General features: G+C 44.1%; 1 protein-coding gene across 1 annotated transcript; it reads right to left on the bottom strand.

Moving 5' to 3' along the window:
* Window positions 1–239: 239 nt before the first annotated feature.
* LOC102879948 (NADH dehydrogenase [ubiquinone] flavoprotein 3, mitochondrial-like) lies at window positions 240–8174 on the bottom strand. Its single transcript, XM_015596442.1, has 2 exons — window positions 8070–8174; window positions 240–575 (listed from the first exon to the last, which is right to left on the bottom strand). Exons 1-2 carry the CDS (start codon window positions 8172–8174, stop codon window positions 240–242), a joined length of 441 nt encoding a protein of 146 aa, XP_015451928.1.
* Window positions 8175–17314: the final 9140 nt, after the last annotated feature.

The raw sequence follows: 17314 nt of genomic DNA, 5'->3' as shown, positions 1-17314 counted from the left end.
AGCAATCTTATGTTGGCCTTAAAGAAACAAACTTCCATATGTGGAGAGGGCTACATGGTAGGGAGTTGCAGACGGCTTCTGGGACCCAGTGTTTCAGTCCTCTAGCAGCACAAAACTGAATTCTGTCAATGAGCTTGAAAGAGGACCCAGGTCCCAAATGAGATTGATGCTTTGGCCAACACCTTGATTGCAGAATACAGCAAATATGATGTGAGGGTGATCTTTATTTTAAGTGGAGCTCAGTGGCGAGGTGACTCTTGTCTGGAAGAGGGCCGAGGAAGCCTGAACTTCGAGAGGTTCAGGTTCAGGTCTAAGAAGGTGTACCCGGTGTAGTCATGATGTTGGAGGTTCTTGTAGGTGGTGTTGTCAGAAGGCTCGGTGGACATGGTGGCTCCTGTGGGATCTTTTGGTAGACTTTGCTTTTTGGGATTTGGTGGCAGTCCCTTGTTACTCTTTCCTGATTTTGCGGAGAGAGAAACTGCAGGAGCAAGTCTTTGAAACACTGGTCCTTCTAGGAGCATAGTCTTTAGCACTCGTCCTTGCCACAACAGGGGGGCCACCAGGGAAGGGAAAAACTCAGGGAAGAAATGGCCAGTTGGTAAACAGAAGTGAAAGGGCACATAGAGAGGTCAGAAATTCCTGGGTTTTCTGGGTTTGAAAATGACACTATTGCTCATGCTTAGCCTCTCCATTCAGGAAAAGGTTCTCGAAGTAAGACACAGCCTTGTTAAGACTTCTAAAATCATTAAGGTGGCACTTCATAGAGCTCCTCAGCTTGTCAAAGGGGCCCTAGAATGATTAAGTGCTTGGGCTCATCTGAGCCCAATGCTTCCAAAGTGCCCATAATGAAGTCAAGAGAGCAAGGCATACCTCAGCAGAAAATTGTGGATGTGGTTGTTGGTATATTAAGGTACCCAGAATCAAATACATAGAAACCCATGTTTGGAAGAACTCAGTTGGCAAAAATGCTGCCAGCCTGATCTAAAAGGGATGGAGACTGATTGTTTAAGATGCAAAAAGAATTCTGGGGCCCCAGCTCTCTCAGGCTAGGCAGGTTTTTCAGGAATGTAAGAGAGCAGATTCTTTAGTGCTCTCAGCACATGAAGTCATTGGAGAATGATAGAAAACGAAGGGCCTTCTCCAGAGTGGATCCAAGAGTCATAGAAAATGATGGACAGGGGACTATTCCCAGGATATAGACCCAGAGCCTTATCAAAAGAAAATCTATACCCTCAGGTAAGAGTCCTGGCAATATTTTCTCAGTAGCATTTCAAATTTCTCTGATCAGTTGTAATCCATGGGCTCTGAATAAAGAGGAGACATGTGGATCTGATGTAACCATGAGATCCTGGACCTCAAGCCTGATTGGGCGAAGCTTTTGGGTGTCTTGGCAAAGGCTTGGGTGGGCTTAGCATGTGCAAAGGAAGTGATAGGGCAGACCATGTCAGTTTCAATTACTATTCAGCAAATATTTGCCCCCACCCTGTACTAGAGACAGAATATGTTTCATAGCTTCTTGGAAGTATGTTGAGCTTGGCCATGTGACTAGTGTTGTCCAATGGAATGTTAGTAGATAAAAGATGAGCAAAGGCTTGAAATGTGCTTGTGGTGTTGGGTTTGTCTTTTTGCCATCTTCATGCCAGGAGCTCTCATTTGGTAGTTGCTGTCCTTTCCTGGAACAGACTTGAGCCCAACCCACAGGGGAAAGTCAAACCCAGCCAGAGCTGCTGCTGAGGCAAGTCTGTTCTAGATTAGTCGCCTTTCTCAACTAACCGGCGGGCACATGAGCAATAGTGAGTGTTGTTTTAAGTAACCGAGTTTTGGGGTGGTTTGTTATGCAGGATGAACTAACTGATACACCTTCCTTCAAGTGGGAACAGGTGATAAACAAAGATGCAATAGCCAGGGAACTGATCTATTTTCTGGGTTGGGTGGGAACAATGATTGGAGAAGCTCACAAAGGGGAGGTCAGAGAGAACTGTGGCTCTTGGTCCTGGAGCAAGTATCCTTCTCCATTGGGTTTTCACTTGGCCTCGCAAAGCACCAGTCTGAGACTCTGCAAGCTCTTTTGAGAGAACAAAAAATAGAGAATGATGACGAGGCCGTGGGTTCACATAAATATTCTAACAGAATCATTTTCCTCAAATGAAATGGAATGTGACTTGCTCTTTTCAATTATAGGAATAATAAACATTCTCTTTTCTTGATCAGCTTTCTTAACTACAGGCAATTGTTGTTAACTGTAAAATGCTTAACACGAACTCTATGTGCTGTCCCCATTACAGAACCATTAAGGCTGCAATCAGACAGTTATTGCCTATATTAGTTTTGAACTACTGAAGGGAGATTTGATTTATTTTTAAAAATTGCATACACAATCAACAGTTTTTTGGACCTCAACAAATGTTCTTTTAACAAAAACTATAATTTTAAATACTTTTCAAAAAGTGGTCTCATTAAACCTTATGCCAGACCATTTATTTAAACAAAATTTCAGTTGTGAGCTTATTGTCTTCTCTTTTCTCAGATAATTAATCAGATAACAGCTGATCTCTAAAATGGAGTTAGCAATTACCTTAAAAAATACATATTCTTTATTTTTTTTCCAGATCTGTCTGTCCCTCTTTGCCTATAGCTTCTCTGACTAGGTCCTTATGAGACCAGTAATGAGTTTGCTCAGATAAAACTGTTTTTCAAGTGGAACTTTTTACGTTGTCATTGATCACATTGCAGTGTAATTTGTTCTCACATGTGTTCCCTATAGACTGTGGACTCTTCCAGGGTCCGAATGACATTTTCTGTGTCCATGTCCCTAGTATCTCAGATGCTGCTCAGCACAGATGGGTGCTCAATGGATGCTGAATGGAATTGAATCACAGCAGTCAATTTTGAAGACCTTTGTTGAAAAGGAGCCCCTGCTGAATGATTCACTCACATCTGTACAAATTCAGGAGAAATTGTCACTGATTCCCATTTGCAGTAACCAAGGCGAGCGTAGGAGTGAAATACATGTGGTAAGCTTTGGCAATAGAATTGCAAGCTCATGAACTGGATATTTCCTCTGCTGTAAGTTATTTCTCAGTGTCCGACCTGACTGGTGAAGACATGGACCATAGATGGAAAGACCATGTGTCAGGGCTACAACATCAGGGCTGGAATGGACAGTGTCAGTATGCTTTCCTGTGTCCTGAATGCCTTCATACTGCCCACTGGCCTGGTCACTATTCCACCTTTATCCACCGAACTCAACTTCTAGTGCTGCCCTGAAGTGGTTTGTAATTACTTTAACCCCCTGATCTTGTCCTTCTCCGTCTGAATTCTTACAGAACTCAAATTAGGTCTTGATGAAATGCTGATTTTAGAGTCATTTAATGCTTGCTTTGTACCCACATACCTTCTTCTGACTAAATTAGATTATAGCAACTGTTTCTAGGTTTTTTTTTTTTTTTTTTGCATCTTCCATCAGTTGTCTGGGGAAGTGGTGTCAGCACAGGACTTGGGGTTGAACAGCCCACGTTCACCCCTAGACCTGAAACCTACCTAGATTTCCTGGAAGCTGAGGCTTATGGGAAGGGGAGGCCCTAAGTAAGATGGATGGAGAATATCTACGTCTGGGGAAGCCCAGATAAGGCGAGATCGCCCAGTGTTGGCATTGCAAGCTCCATGAGGCCTGGTGGCATGGCTCACAGACTAGTGTTTCTGTGCACATTGAGGCCAGAGTGCAAGGCAAGGCTCTACAGAGCTAAGCTTGGCCCACCAGGAGAATGGAGTACTCTCTGTGAGCTGCCAGCCCAACACTCACCGCATCCTTATCTCAGGTGGATCTCTGGGAGTAAATCAAAAGGGTCAGGGTGAGATGAGGTGGGGTAAGCAAAAAATCCCCAAACCTTGAATGAGCTGAACATCTTCCCATGCTAGGTGCAGGTGTGTTGATTGAGCAGGGCCTCAGAGGCCTCCTCTAGGACACAACCATTCTTTCTTTCCTGCTACCAATATAGAGGAAGATGGTGCTGTGCCTCAGAGGTGAATTGGCCCTTCTGAGCAGGGCTCTCAGACCCTGTTTGGGTGATTGTGCTGCCCAGAATGGACATAAAGGGCCTCTGGTGCTCATGGTGCCTGCTCTTGGTGGCCTGGAAGGCACAGTTTGAAAGTGGGGAAGATGGGAGAAGGTATAAAAGGGAAGAAAAAAAAGTTTTCTTATCCTTCCTTTCACCTAGGTCAATCTCTGTTGTATCAGTCAGGTTCTCCAGAGAAACAGAACCAATAGGATATACAGTTGACCCTTGAACAATAGGGATTAGGAGATCTGAAATCCACGTGGTTGAAATTCTTTTAACTCCTCAAAAACTTAACTATTGATAGCTTACTGTTGACCAAGAGCTTTACTGATAATAGTCAATTAACACGTATTACACTCAGTGTAAGACACTCAGCTAAGTGCTGAGCATGCTGTAGTCAGCAGTTTTCAAAAAACTCAGTCTAATCAGGGGATGAAATCTTTAAACAAATTAAAAACAAATAAACATATAAGTAGCAGTTGAGGTAAGAAAAATAAATGCCCCATGAGTGAGAAAATTATGGGAGAAAGTAATTAAATTTTTAAAATTATAGCAAGTGCTGATGGGTATGTGAAGGAAATGGAACTCATACATTGGTGGTTGGCATGTAAAATGATGCATACACTTTGGAAAACAATTTGGTCATCCCTCAGAAAGTTAAACATAAAGTAAACATTTGATCCAGCAATTCCATTTTTAGGTATATACCCAAGACAATATGTCTACACAAAATATGTTGACATATTGAAAATATGTCTACACAAAAACTTTTACAGACATGTTTATACCAACATTACACATAATAGCCAAAAAAGTAGAAACAATCCAAATGGCCATCAACTGGTGAATGAATAAACTAATATAGTAAATCTGTACAATAGAATCACTCATTCTTAGAAGGGAACTAAATACTGATACATGCTACTACATGGGTGGAACCTTGAAAACATTATGCTAAATGAAAGCAGCCAGACACAACAGTCTACACATTGTATAGTTCCATTTATGTAAAAAGTCCAGAGTAGGCAAATTCATGGAGATAGAAAGCATATTGATGTTTTCCCAGGGCTGAGTTGGGGAATGGGAAGTGACTGCTAATGTATGAGGCTTCTTTTTAGGGTGATAAAAGAGTTGCGGAATGAGATAGTGGTGATGGTTGCATAACTATATGAATATTCTGAGATGACTGAACTCTATATTTTAAAAGGGTGATTTTTATGTTATTTGAATCATATCTCAATAAAAACAATAATGAAATGTGAACCCACAAATCTACCACCCAGGTTGAGAAATAGGAAGTCACCAGTGGACAGTAAGACATGCAGACATGGAAATGACTGTCATGAAGGAAGAAATTTTTTATAATCACTGGTTCCTGGAAACAAGAGGCAAAGCACAGCATGCAGGGCCACATGGAGAAGCACCAGGGTCAGTCAGAAGATGGAGTGAGGAGAAAATGTGGGCAAGAGCTTGTGCTGTGGTTTCTGTGGGAAAAACAGGAGAAGCAGGGTAAGGAAGCTTAGGATAGGGTAGTTTCAATAATCTCACTTAGCTCTGTAACATAGCGGCTGTCTCCGCTTCTGGTATCTGACCTTCAGGTGATTAATGTGGGTGGATAGTGACCATCAAGTAAGAGAGCCCATAAAGGAAGTGGTTGGTGTGTGGGTTCTGGGTTGGTTGGTTTGTATTTGAAAGGTGCACTTACAGGTGAGTTGTTGCTATCAATAAATAGCTGGACCAGGGAGGTGCAGTCCCTCTGGGGTCAGCAAGAATGTCCAAACATCAGAAATACAGAAAATAAATGATTCATACCAGGGTCAGAGTGCCACTGCCAGCATTCTGAATGTAGAGCGCTGGGGGCCCCCACCTAACCATCTGTTTGGCCAAATATTTACATTCTCACTTGTGCCTGGCACCCCCACTCCAGCCTTCTGTTGAGGTATAGCTGGAGCAGTCCCCTGGGCATGGAGTGGAAAGGAGCTTCTGAACACTGTCATTAGCCCCAAAGTGCAGAGGGCTCTGGGGTTGCCAGTGCCAGAGAAAGTTGAGCGGTGGTGAGTGGGGTGGGGAGAGTGATCAACCTTGTTTTAAATTGCCCATTCATGGTGGTAATAACAGCAGACTGACTTTTAGTCAGTGTGATATTGTGATTTATAATAAGAAATATACATTTCTTTACTACCATTTGTGGCAGAGGGCTCCTAAACCCTTGTAGATTCCTAAGTGATAAAAGCACTAGGAGCATCTTTTGTTCTATTGAGATGATTCTAAGTGGGCTCCTGGACTCTTGAATGGGGGCTGGTCACCAGAAAGACCAAACCATGATTAGAGTTCTTCCTAAAGGTTCTCCTCCTCTTCTACTTCTCCAAAGAGGGGAGAGAGGCTAGAATCGGAGTTAAGAATTGATCATGTCTACAGGAGGAAATCTCCATGAAAATTCCAATAGCATGGGTTTTGAGGAGTTTCCAGGCTGGTGAACAGGTGGAAGTTCGGGGAGAACGGCCTGCCTGGAGAGGGCATGGAAACTCTGCACTCCTTCCCACATGCCTTGCCTTATGCATCTCTTCCACATGGATGTTCATGTGTATCTTTTATTATATCTTTTAATAAACTGGTAAACATAAGTAAGTGTTACCCTGTATTCTGTGAGTTGTTCTAGCAAATTAATTGATCCCAAGGAGGGGGTCATGGGAACCTCCCATCTATAGCTGGTTGGTTAGATGTGCGGGTAATAACCCGAGTTTGCGACTGGCTTATGAAATGGGGGAGGAATGGGTTGGCACAGTTTTGTGAGACTGAGATCTTACACTCTCTCCAGGTGGATAGTGTCAGAACTGAGTTAAATTTTAAGATACCCAAGTGGTATCACAGGGAATCGCTTGTTGTGGGGGAAAATCCCTATATATTTGGTGACCAAAAGTGTCAGAAGTAAGTGTTCTGTGTAAGTAGTAAAGGAGACTCATAGGAAGGAGAAAAACTGAGTTTTATTACTGTTTTAATTTTTCTACACATAGTACACTCTCTTATTGCCTGAAGCGGGGCCTCCCAGCTGAGCTGTGTACCAGGCCCCACCCCAGAGGGCCTTGGACATCCTGCTTCTCTCAGGAGAAGACAGAGTCCCAGGGACAGAGCCCAGAGGCTCAAGTGGAGCTGCCAGAAGGAGCCACCCTCCTGCCGGGAGGGGTCAAACGCCCCTACTCTCAGCCCTGCCTCCTCCCACACAGACCTCATCTTTGTATGAAAGGAAGCAACTCTAGGCAAAATGTGAATTAAAAACATGCCGCTGCTCCAGAAAAAAAATTAAAAATATATAGGCCCTTCAACTTGGTGTGCCTCTGGCTTTCAGGCTCCTGTGGCACTCTGGTGGTCGGGGAGGGGAGTCTCTTGTTTCTCCCTTACTGGCTTTCAATTTGATTGTCTCGGGTCTGCTAACTCAGGCGCCTTTGAATTTTTGCTCTCCACCTACCAAAGTTTAATTGCTGCTGTCTTTTCTCCCCTTCTCCCCATCTCTACAAATTTATGATTAAAAAAAAAAAAATCTTCGATATAGTTTTAATGGAGTTTCAGGAGGGAGCAAACTTAGATAAATGTATTTAATCCTCCATTGGAAACCAAAAGAACCTTTAGGAATTATTTTTTTTTATAAACATTCTCACTTCTCTAACTCTTCTCTGGAGCATTTTGAAGCAATAGATGCTAAGCTGGAAGGAATGCAGTGCATGAAGATTTTTTAATTTATGGCAATTGAAATTGCTTATTTATCAACTTGAATCCTGAGTGACCTGTTCACTAGATAAGCAGAGGGGTGGTGAGGCAGTTTACGTGCGGGAGGGCGGGATCTCCTGGGACCACAGGCCATGTGCTCAGAGCATTGCACATCTCAGAAAAAGGGAAGGTGGTCCTTTTTATTGGTCCTCAGAGAGCCCCACCATGCTCACCCTCTCCATTCTAACTCCCCTGTTGCCCTTGTCTACCATCAGCCTTTAAGGCATAAATTAGATCATATTTTACCCCTGCTTCAAACTCTCCAGTGCCTTCTAATTTCACTCCAAAATATCCAAATGTTCCACCATGAACCACACAGCTTTGTGTGAACTGGGCTCTGGCTCCCGCCATTCTCCTTCTTACTTCTCCTTATACATTGTGGACCAGGCATACTAGTTGTTCCTCCAAGAGGCCAAGGTTATCCCGCCTTAGGGCTCCTAACTCAGGGCTCCTGCACAAGCTGCCCTTGGCCAAGAGAGCTTTGCTATAGCTCCTTTTCTGGGCTGGCACCTCCACCCTCTTGCCTCAGGTTGAAGGTCTGTCCTGGTTGCCTTCTCCTTCCGGGTCACAGCCCCCTCTGGTGGTTCCTGCCTGCTGCATGTGAGGCCGGGCCCAGCCTGTGTGTTGGTGTCCCAGCTAACATCTGCCTACAAGAGTAAGGAAGCTACATCCAGATTGCAGCATCCACAGCTAGTGTGAAGGGGAGCTAACATGAGTCCATATATAGTGGATCAGCTCAGTCATCTATTAAATGAACTAAGTGTTGGCCCATAAAACTTTAGGGAGGACTCGTCAAAAGGCCTGGTGCAGCCCTTGGAAGGGCCACCTGGTGAAATGATTTAGGCACGTACAGTACTGGGCTTGAGCTCAAGCTCTGTCACTTCCTTGTGTTACAATGATCAAGTCATTAAACTTCTTTAAACCTCAGTTTCCTCACCTGTAAAATGGGGATAAAAAGAGCAATCATCTCACTGGGCTGTCGTGGCAGGCATTAGGGGCTGCACTGGTGATGCTCTGTGGCTGCTTCTGGTACATAGAAACCCAATACACAAGCGATCATTGACCCCAAAATTTTCAAGAAGGTACAGTTGGTGAGCACAGAGCTGTGGCCTGACCTGGCTGGTAGAAAATGTGTGTCAAGAACTGATGGTGGAGACAGGACTTGGGGAAGGCACACTGAATGTTCTAGAGCAGGAGCGCTAGGGAATAAGAGTTGAGTTTTAGTCCCCAGTGTTGGTTGGGGTTTCTAGAGAAGATGAGCTCAGGCACCAGATGTGCAGGTCACCAGCCACCAGGTACATTCCTTGACTCCACTTGAACACTTGTGGCCAGACTTTGCTTCCCCACTTAGACTGACCTTCAGAGACAGGCCTCTTTTCTGGGGCTGCTTGGCAGGTAAGTTTCTTAATGTACACAGAGAGCTGATGCTGGGTTTATGCACATCTCCCTGGTGGGTTCAGTTAACATGTCAGTCAGCTGGGACTCAATCAAAACAGCAGAACTAACTGCCGCAACCTTGGTGATATGGGTGTCTTGCTGGAGAAGTTGGTGGCCTTAGTCATAGAGCTAAAGCTACATTTGGACTGGAGAAGGATCCAGGAAGATGCAGCAGCCTCAGCCCAGCCGTGGATGCTGATGAGGTGAGTGAGCAAGTTAGTGACAATAGGTGGGTGCTGCCCCTCCCTTCTGAGTGTAAGCAACAAAATGGTCACTGCTGTGCTTCTGCTGTTCATATCTTGTGCAGGGTATCACCTGTGGCCCATCCTAACCAGAAGCACCAGGGAAAGGAATTCCAGGAAACAGAGGTCAGGCAAGCCAAGCTGACAGTCACCACAATTAGCAGGAAGCAGCCATTCAGGTGCACATTGAAATGCCTGCCGAGGAGACCATGTCTGTACCTGCACAGGTGTGAAGTCCTTGTGAAGTACCTGGGCTACTTGTCTATGAATGCTCTAGTGGTCAGCACTCAGCACCTGGTGCCTGGCTAAGGAGAGCCTGGAGCCACCATCAGTAACCAGGAGCACAGGAGAAGTGCCATGATGCTGGGCTGGGCCAATGGCACTCTGATTTTCAGAAAGGGGAATATTTTGGGCTGAATGTTTGTGTTCTCCCCAAATTCTTATGTTGAGATTCTAATCCCCAATGTGATGATATTAGGAGGCGGGGCCTTTGGGAGGTGATTAGGTCATGTGTGGGATTAGTGCCCTTGCTTTCTCTCTGCCATGTGAACACACAAGAAGACAGCTGTTCTTGAATCAGGAAGTGAGCTCTCACCAGATACAGGATCTGCTGACACCTTCATCTTGGATTTCCAGCCTCTAGAACTGTGAGAAATAAATGTTTGTTGTATAAGCCACCCAGACTATGGTATTCTGTTACAGCATCCTGAGCTGACTGAGACAGAGAAGGAGGCAGATTTCATATACACAGACCAGAGAGCTGTGGTGCATCCTTAGTGAGGCTGTAGAGTGGACAAATCAAACATTTAGGTGCATTCTGGGGGCTCTGGACAGGAAGAAAAACGTGTGCTGAGATAGGCATGAGGTGAGCGTGGGCTGGAGAGACTGGCCCAATCAGGAAGCTGCCAGCAGGGCAATTAAGAAACCCAGGGGAGTGTAGTAGACCTGGGTTAATGTGCAGACCCTAGAGCTGGAGGGAGGAGCAGGCACCTCTGTGCAGCAGCCACACTGAGCACTGGTGTCCCTCCTGGTTGACTGTGTGGTCTATTCCCTTAGAGATGTGAGGAGTGGACGGGGCAGCAGAAACTGGGTGAGAGGATTCAGAATAACGTTGTTGCCATGGTCAAAGCTGAGGCAGAGAGCTGGAGAAAAGACAAAATGCCTGTGACTCAAATAAAGAACAAAGCTACACTCCAGTAACTTTTGAGGCTGAGGGCTTGTTTACACAGAGATGGGGTTGGCCTTTTTCTAGCTTTATATGGCCATCACTTGACCCTGAGCAGCGAGATGGGCCTGGCTGCCTAACATCCTGCCATTTTCTCATAGCTGGATACCCCACCCACATTGGGAAGGAATTGAGATGTAGGAGTTTCTGTCCCATCCAAAACCAGGGTTCAAGTTTTTGTAGTCAGGTATCTTCCTCACTGTTCTCTGATCTTTTTGCATGAACGGTGACATCTGTTTGTATGACCAATGAATTCAAATAACTTATCAGTACAAAACAATCAGTAAAATTTATTCATTTATTTGTATTTCTCATTTATTCACTTACTCAAAAAATATTGAGTGAACATCTGTCAGGCCTGTTGTTGGTGACTAGGGACACAAGGGGAGGCAGGCAGGAAGGTTCCCACCACAGAGAGCCTGCATTTCACATTCTGCAGGGCAGACAGACAGCACCAAGTAGATCCACCCTTATTGCATTTCATTTGTGTCAGGTACAGGAGCAAAAGGTATTTCAGGAATGCTTTGTGTAGAAGGAGTCTGTTCTGATCTGGGGCTCACGGGGAGGACTTCCTAGAGAAAAGAAAGGTTAAGCTGAATGGGCAGAGAGGAAATGCGTGGCGAGAAATGAAAAATAGCCCAGCATGGCCAGAGCTTAGTCTAGCTCTTTGAGACATGAAAGCTGAGGCATCTAATAATGATAATGATAATATTAGCAAATTCTTATTGTTATAGGCTGAATCTTGCCCCACCTTCCCCTCCCCGCCATCCAATCCATATGTTTAAGCCCTATCCTCCAGTATCTCAGAATGCAACTGTACTTGGAGGTAGGTTTTTAAAAAAGTAGTTAAGTAAAATGAGATCACTAGGTAGGCACTAATCTAATATCACTGGTGTCCTTATAAAAAAAAGGAGAATATCAGGACACAGATATGCACAGAGGAAAGATACCGGGAGAAAATGGCCATTTGCAAGCCAAGAAAAGAGATCATGAAAGGAACCAACCTTGACAATGCTCGAACTTCTAAGCTCCAGAAGTGTGAGGAAATAAATGTCTATTGTTTAAGCTGCCCAGTCTTGGTATTTTGTTACACTGGCCTTAGCTGACGAATACACTTACTAAGTGCCAGTTATTGGTCTAAGTCCTTTATCCATATGACCTTATTTTTTCATGCCAACTCCAAGAAGCAGATGCCACCACTCTCCCCATTGGGCTGATGAAGACATCAAGGAACAGGGGTAAGAACAGAAATCATTTATACCCACAGCTTACTGTGGGTATTACTGTGACTACTGTGGGACATTCAGCACTGATATGACTTTACTACTACAGGACATGCTTGCTCAGGAAGACGAAGTTGCAAATAACTTTCTGGTTTGTTTTAGAAACTTCCTGAAAATCCATTTATCTGGGCAATAGACTACCCAACTTTCCTTCAAAAGTGTAAATAAATAGCCCCATCTAAAAATATATTGGATGCACTAAATGACTATTTATACTCCAAGGACTTGTTTCACAGCCCCCTCCTTGCTGTATCCACCAATCCTATTAGTATTATGAATTTTGCTCCATGCCATTGAGGGCCCTGCATTGAAATATCTATGTTCAGAACCAGCCCACCCAAACCTTATAAATATCCCACTTTTGCCTTTCCCCTCTGACACTACTCTAGAAGCCTGTGGCTTCCCTCAGTGCAGGGAGCAACAAACCTGACTTTGCTTGATCAACAGGGTACTTTGGCTGTCCCTTTGGGGAGTTGGCAGTCAGCAGTAACTTGTCTGGGATCACACAGCTAGTGAGTGATGGAACCAGGATGGGACCCTCCTAACCTGGCTACAGCATCTGTGCCTGCAACTTCAGTTCCTGAGAGTCAATCAGAGGAAGCTCACAGTCCCCAAGTCCATTAATATCTGCCCAGTCCTTCCTGGGTGAGCAGTTAGCTTCTTGGAGACAGCCATCCCATTGTTAGGGAGCCAGTGGGGGATGCTTAGTGGTATAGAAGAAATGAGGACTCTAGGTTGACACAGACCCAGCTCATTCATTGACCAGCTGTGTGACTTTGAGCAGGTGACCCAACCTTGCTGAACTTTCAATTTCCCATCCTCAAAATGGGGATAATGGGCCACAGCTCACATGGTCATGGTAAAGATTGAAAGGGGTAATGTTGATCAGGTGTTTGGCACATGATAATCTTCCAATAAATCATATATTCAATACTTATATGATACTTGCTTTTTAGTTTGCTTTCTCTCTCTCCCACCATTTAACTTGCTGCTTCAACAAGCATAGACTGGTTCTCACAAGTTAGAAATTCTAGAACTTTAAGCAAACCCTTCTTCCCAGAGTCATTTCATCCCTTTAACCTTTGTCCTCAAGTCAGTGGAGTTAAAGTAACTCCAGAAACATACCTAGGGCCATTTTGGGCTTGAGGTTCTTTGTTTCTATAGTTTGTAGTTGGAAACAGACACTCCATCACTTCTGGAGAGGCTCATTTCTCAGTGAAAAGAGCACCAGACAAGAAGCCAGAGGTCTCCTGTTTGTTACCAATCATCTATGTGCTGACCTCTTCACATCAATTTTATTAGGAAATTTGAGAACAGACTCAGCTTGCTCTTGGAGAGGCCCTCCTATCACTTCTACACCCCATGCCCTGCCTCACATACAGAGGTTTTATTCTCTTTGCTCAGCTAGAGGGAAATTTGATATATCACACTGAAGCCAAGAGGTTCCAGAAAGAAGGCAGAGCTGGGATGTTGAAAGGAGGGAGGGAATGATGCAGGTTCTCACATAAAATATGGTTGTGAGGACATCAGTGATGTAAACTAGGCGGACAATGTGCAGGACACTGGGTCTGCAGCCAGCAACAGGGAGGGGAGGCAGTGACTGATCTCTGATCTCAGACAGTGGCCTGGATAGCTCACTTTCATTGACAGGAGACATTATGTATTTGCAGAGTATGGGCTCAGTCTCCAGGAGTGTCAAGTGGTTGCCACCTCAGCCTGGGCATTTTGATAAAAGTGGTGCTCCTATTCTTCACCCCCAAACTACAAACAAAAATGAAAGCCTTCTGAATTTCCCAAGTCAGGGAAAAATACAGATCCTTAACTGAAAACGGATATGTGGATATGCCTCTTTATCTACTTACAGTTCTCTTTCTTCAAGGAAATGGGATCTTAGTCAAATAGTTTCCATCAATTAACACCATAGAATGTTAATAGCAGGGCTCTGGTGGGAGGTGTTGCTGATGACAGGGAGGGCAGGGTAGAGTGCAGCACTGCTGGGAGCTTGGGGCTCTTGTCCATGCTGCTTCAGACTGACAAGTCAGGCTCAGAAATACATATGACCACTAGATTCTGAAAAAGGGCCATGTACCAAGGCTCCCCTAATCATCAACGAGAACATCAGTAGCCTCTGCCCAGTGGACAAGGGAAAGGTGGCCCTGGAGCCCTGCCAGTGGAATCGCTCAGAAACTTGTGGATTCTGGGGACATGTGAGCACACACTCTGTACCTCCACCCCTCTAATGGAGTGGCAGTACTGTCTTACCTTTCCTCCAGCATTGCATGAGATCTACTTGCTCCATATTCCCACTAGCACCTGGTGTTCTCAGTGTTAGAGTGCAGCGTATACTCTGACAGGTTTGTGCTGGTATCTCATTGGGGCTTTCATTGGCATTTTCCTACTGCCTAATGATGATGACTATCTTTTCATATGCTTACTTGGCACTTGTGTATCCTACTCTGTGAAATATCTCTTCAGTCTTTTGGACATTTTTAAAATTGGATTGTTTGACCTTTACTGCTGAGTTTTGAGAACTGTTTATTTATTCTAGATACTAGTCCTTTGTCAGATATGCAGTTTTCACATCTTTACTCCCAGTTTCTAGCCAGTCTTTTATTCTTTTAACAGGGTCTTTCCTAGGGCAAAACTGTTTGACCTTTACTGCTGAGTTTTGAGAACTGTTTGTTTATTCTAGATACTAGTCCTTTGTCAGATATTCAGTTTTCACATCTTTACTCCCAGTTTCAAGCCAGTCTTTTTATTCTTTTAACAGAGTCTTTCCTAGGGCAAAAATTTTTATTTTGATAAAGTTAAATTTATCAATTTTTCCTTTCATGAACTGTGCTTTTGGTATCATCTAAGGATTCTTTGCCTAGTCCTAAATTCTGCAGATTTCTCTTTTATGGTTTATACTAAAAGTTTTATAGTTTATGTTTTACCTTTAACCCCATGATCCATTTTGTTATTTTTCTATGTACAAAATATAAGTCCAGGCTCATATTTGCCTGTGAATGACCCAGCGCTCAGAAACTTTGTTGTAAAAGCATCTCAAACATTTAGAATGGGTAACATCACCTGTATGTGGAGGTGCTGGGTGTAGAGGTACTGTTAAGGTTCCAACAGCCCTTAAAGCCTCTGCTCACCAAGGATCACACAGTTGTTGGTGCTGTGGACCCCAGTGGCCTGAGGTGATGAGTCACCAAGCCCCTCCCCACCTGGTCCCACCACATACCCTTGAATTTGGAATCTTTGAACATTAGACTTGGGTCACTGCAACTTAGCCCTACTCACAGGTGAAGGTCTTTCTTCACCAAAGTCAGTCAATAAATCTGGAATAGATGACATCTTATTCAAATGAGAAGACATGTACACACAGCTATAGAGATCATGAAAAATCAGAAAACATGACACTACCATAGGAACAAAATAAACTTCTAGTAACTAACCCCAAGAAATGAAGATCCATGAGTTACCTGACAATTCAAATTAATTGTTCTAAAGATGATCAGAAAGATACAAGAGAATGCAGATAAACACTTTAGTAAAACTGGGGAAATAATATCAGAAAAAACAATAACAGAATTTCAACAAAGAGCTAAAAAACAACAACAATAATAATAAAAAACCCAGAAATTTTGGAGCTGAGGAATAAAATGGCTGAACTAAAGAATTCACTAGAGACCTTCAACAACTTGATCAATCAGAAGAAAGAGTCAGTGAGCTTGAAGACAGATCAATTGAAATTATCCAATCAGAGGGGCAAATATGGAAAAAAAAAAGAATGAAAAAATCAAGAAGACCTGTGGGACTTATGGGATACCTTTAAGAGAAACTACATACAGAATTGAGGAGAAGAGAGGGAGAAAGGGGTAGACAACTTCTTTAAAAAATAATGGCTGAGAACTTCTCATACATGAGAAGTGATTCAGACATCCAAGTTCATGAAATTCATGTGTCAACTCAAAATTTCAATCCGCATTATAAAACTGAAAATCAACAACAAAGAGAAAAATATAAAAGCAGCAAGAAAAAAAATTCTCATACAAAGGAATCTTCAAAGGCTATCCATAGATTTCTCAGCAAAAATCTTGAAGGCCAGGGCAGAGTGGGATGATACATTCAAAGTGGTGGTGGTGGGGGGGAAAAAAAAAGACTACTGCAACCAAGAATACTTTACCCAGCAAAGTTGTCATTCAGGAATGAAAGCAAGATAAAGACTTTCCTGGATTTGGTGGAAACATGGCGGAGTGAGAGACATCCCTAGATCTCTCCCCTTGAAACAACAATAAGCTGAATATCTAAAACTCAACAAAAAACACCAAAATTGCACACCAGCACTTCAGAACATAGGGTCTGCGCATAAGAGCTACCACAGGTCAGAACCCTGGATGTCAGGCAGTGGACTGGGAGTAATAAAGAAGTTGTCTCTCGCAGCCACCAAAGCTCCCTGTAGGAGGAAGGAAAGGGGTGAAAGCACAATGACTTTCCTGAACAATCCTGTCGGGATGTGCCGGGGCTTGTATGCAGCTGACTGGAGGGCCCAGTCATCAGGGCAGAAAGTGGAGAAATGAGGCGAGACCGCAGAGAAACAACAGCTGATTTTTACCAGCCTTAGTTGCAAAACCGAGGCTGAACCTCAGCCCCAACCCCCAACCCAGAAAGCCCCTCTCCCCATATCCTCTGAGACCGATCACTGCTGAGCCCCAGGGGAATCTAAGCAAACCCTGCCAAGACTGAAGCTACCTCTTGCAGCCTCTGGAGCTCCTGCAGGAGGAGGGGGAGGGGAAAAGGAGCACGAGTTTCTGAGGTGAGTTCCATGAACAGCTCTGCCTTGGAAAGCTGTGAGCTGTGGCTGGCCGGCTGCAGGGTACAGTCATCAGGGCAGAAAGCCGAAAAGCGTGGTGGGACTGTAGAAGAACAACAGCTGATTTTTGCTAGCGGAGATTGCAAAACCGAGGCTGAGCCGCAGCCCCCAACCCCCAACCCAGAGGGCTCCTCCCCTGCTACCCTCCGAGACTAATCATCCTGGAGCCCCAGAGGAATCTGAGCAAATGCTAACAAAACTGCTAGGGATCCGAAGGCTTAACACCATCTACTGGAAACCAAAAGAAGAGCGCCTTCTTTGCAGCAGGCTAAAGAGAGACCTTTATTTAACAAATCTTCTTTCTGGAAAAAATGCAGAATACACTTCCATTAATGCCCAGGTGGAGAAATAGTCCATTAAACACCATGAACAACCAAGGTGACAAGGTATCTCAGAAAGAAAGAGAAAAATCTCCAGAAAATAAGCTTACAGACATAGAAATA

Source organism: Pteropus alecto, unplaced genomic scaffold (assembly GCF_000325575.1).
Source record: "Pteropus alecto unplaced genomic scaffold, ASM32557v1 scaffold3, whole genome shotgun sequence".
NCBI lineage: Eukaryota > Metazoa > Chordata > Mammalia > Chiroptera > Pteropodidae > Pteropus > Pteropus alecto.
Note: the sequence above shows the minus strand (reverse complement) of the source record. Positions and strands in the feature narration are given on the sequence as shown.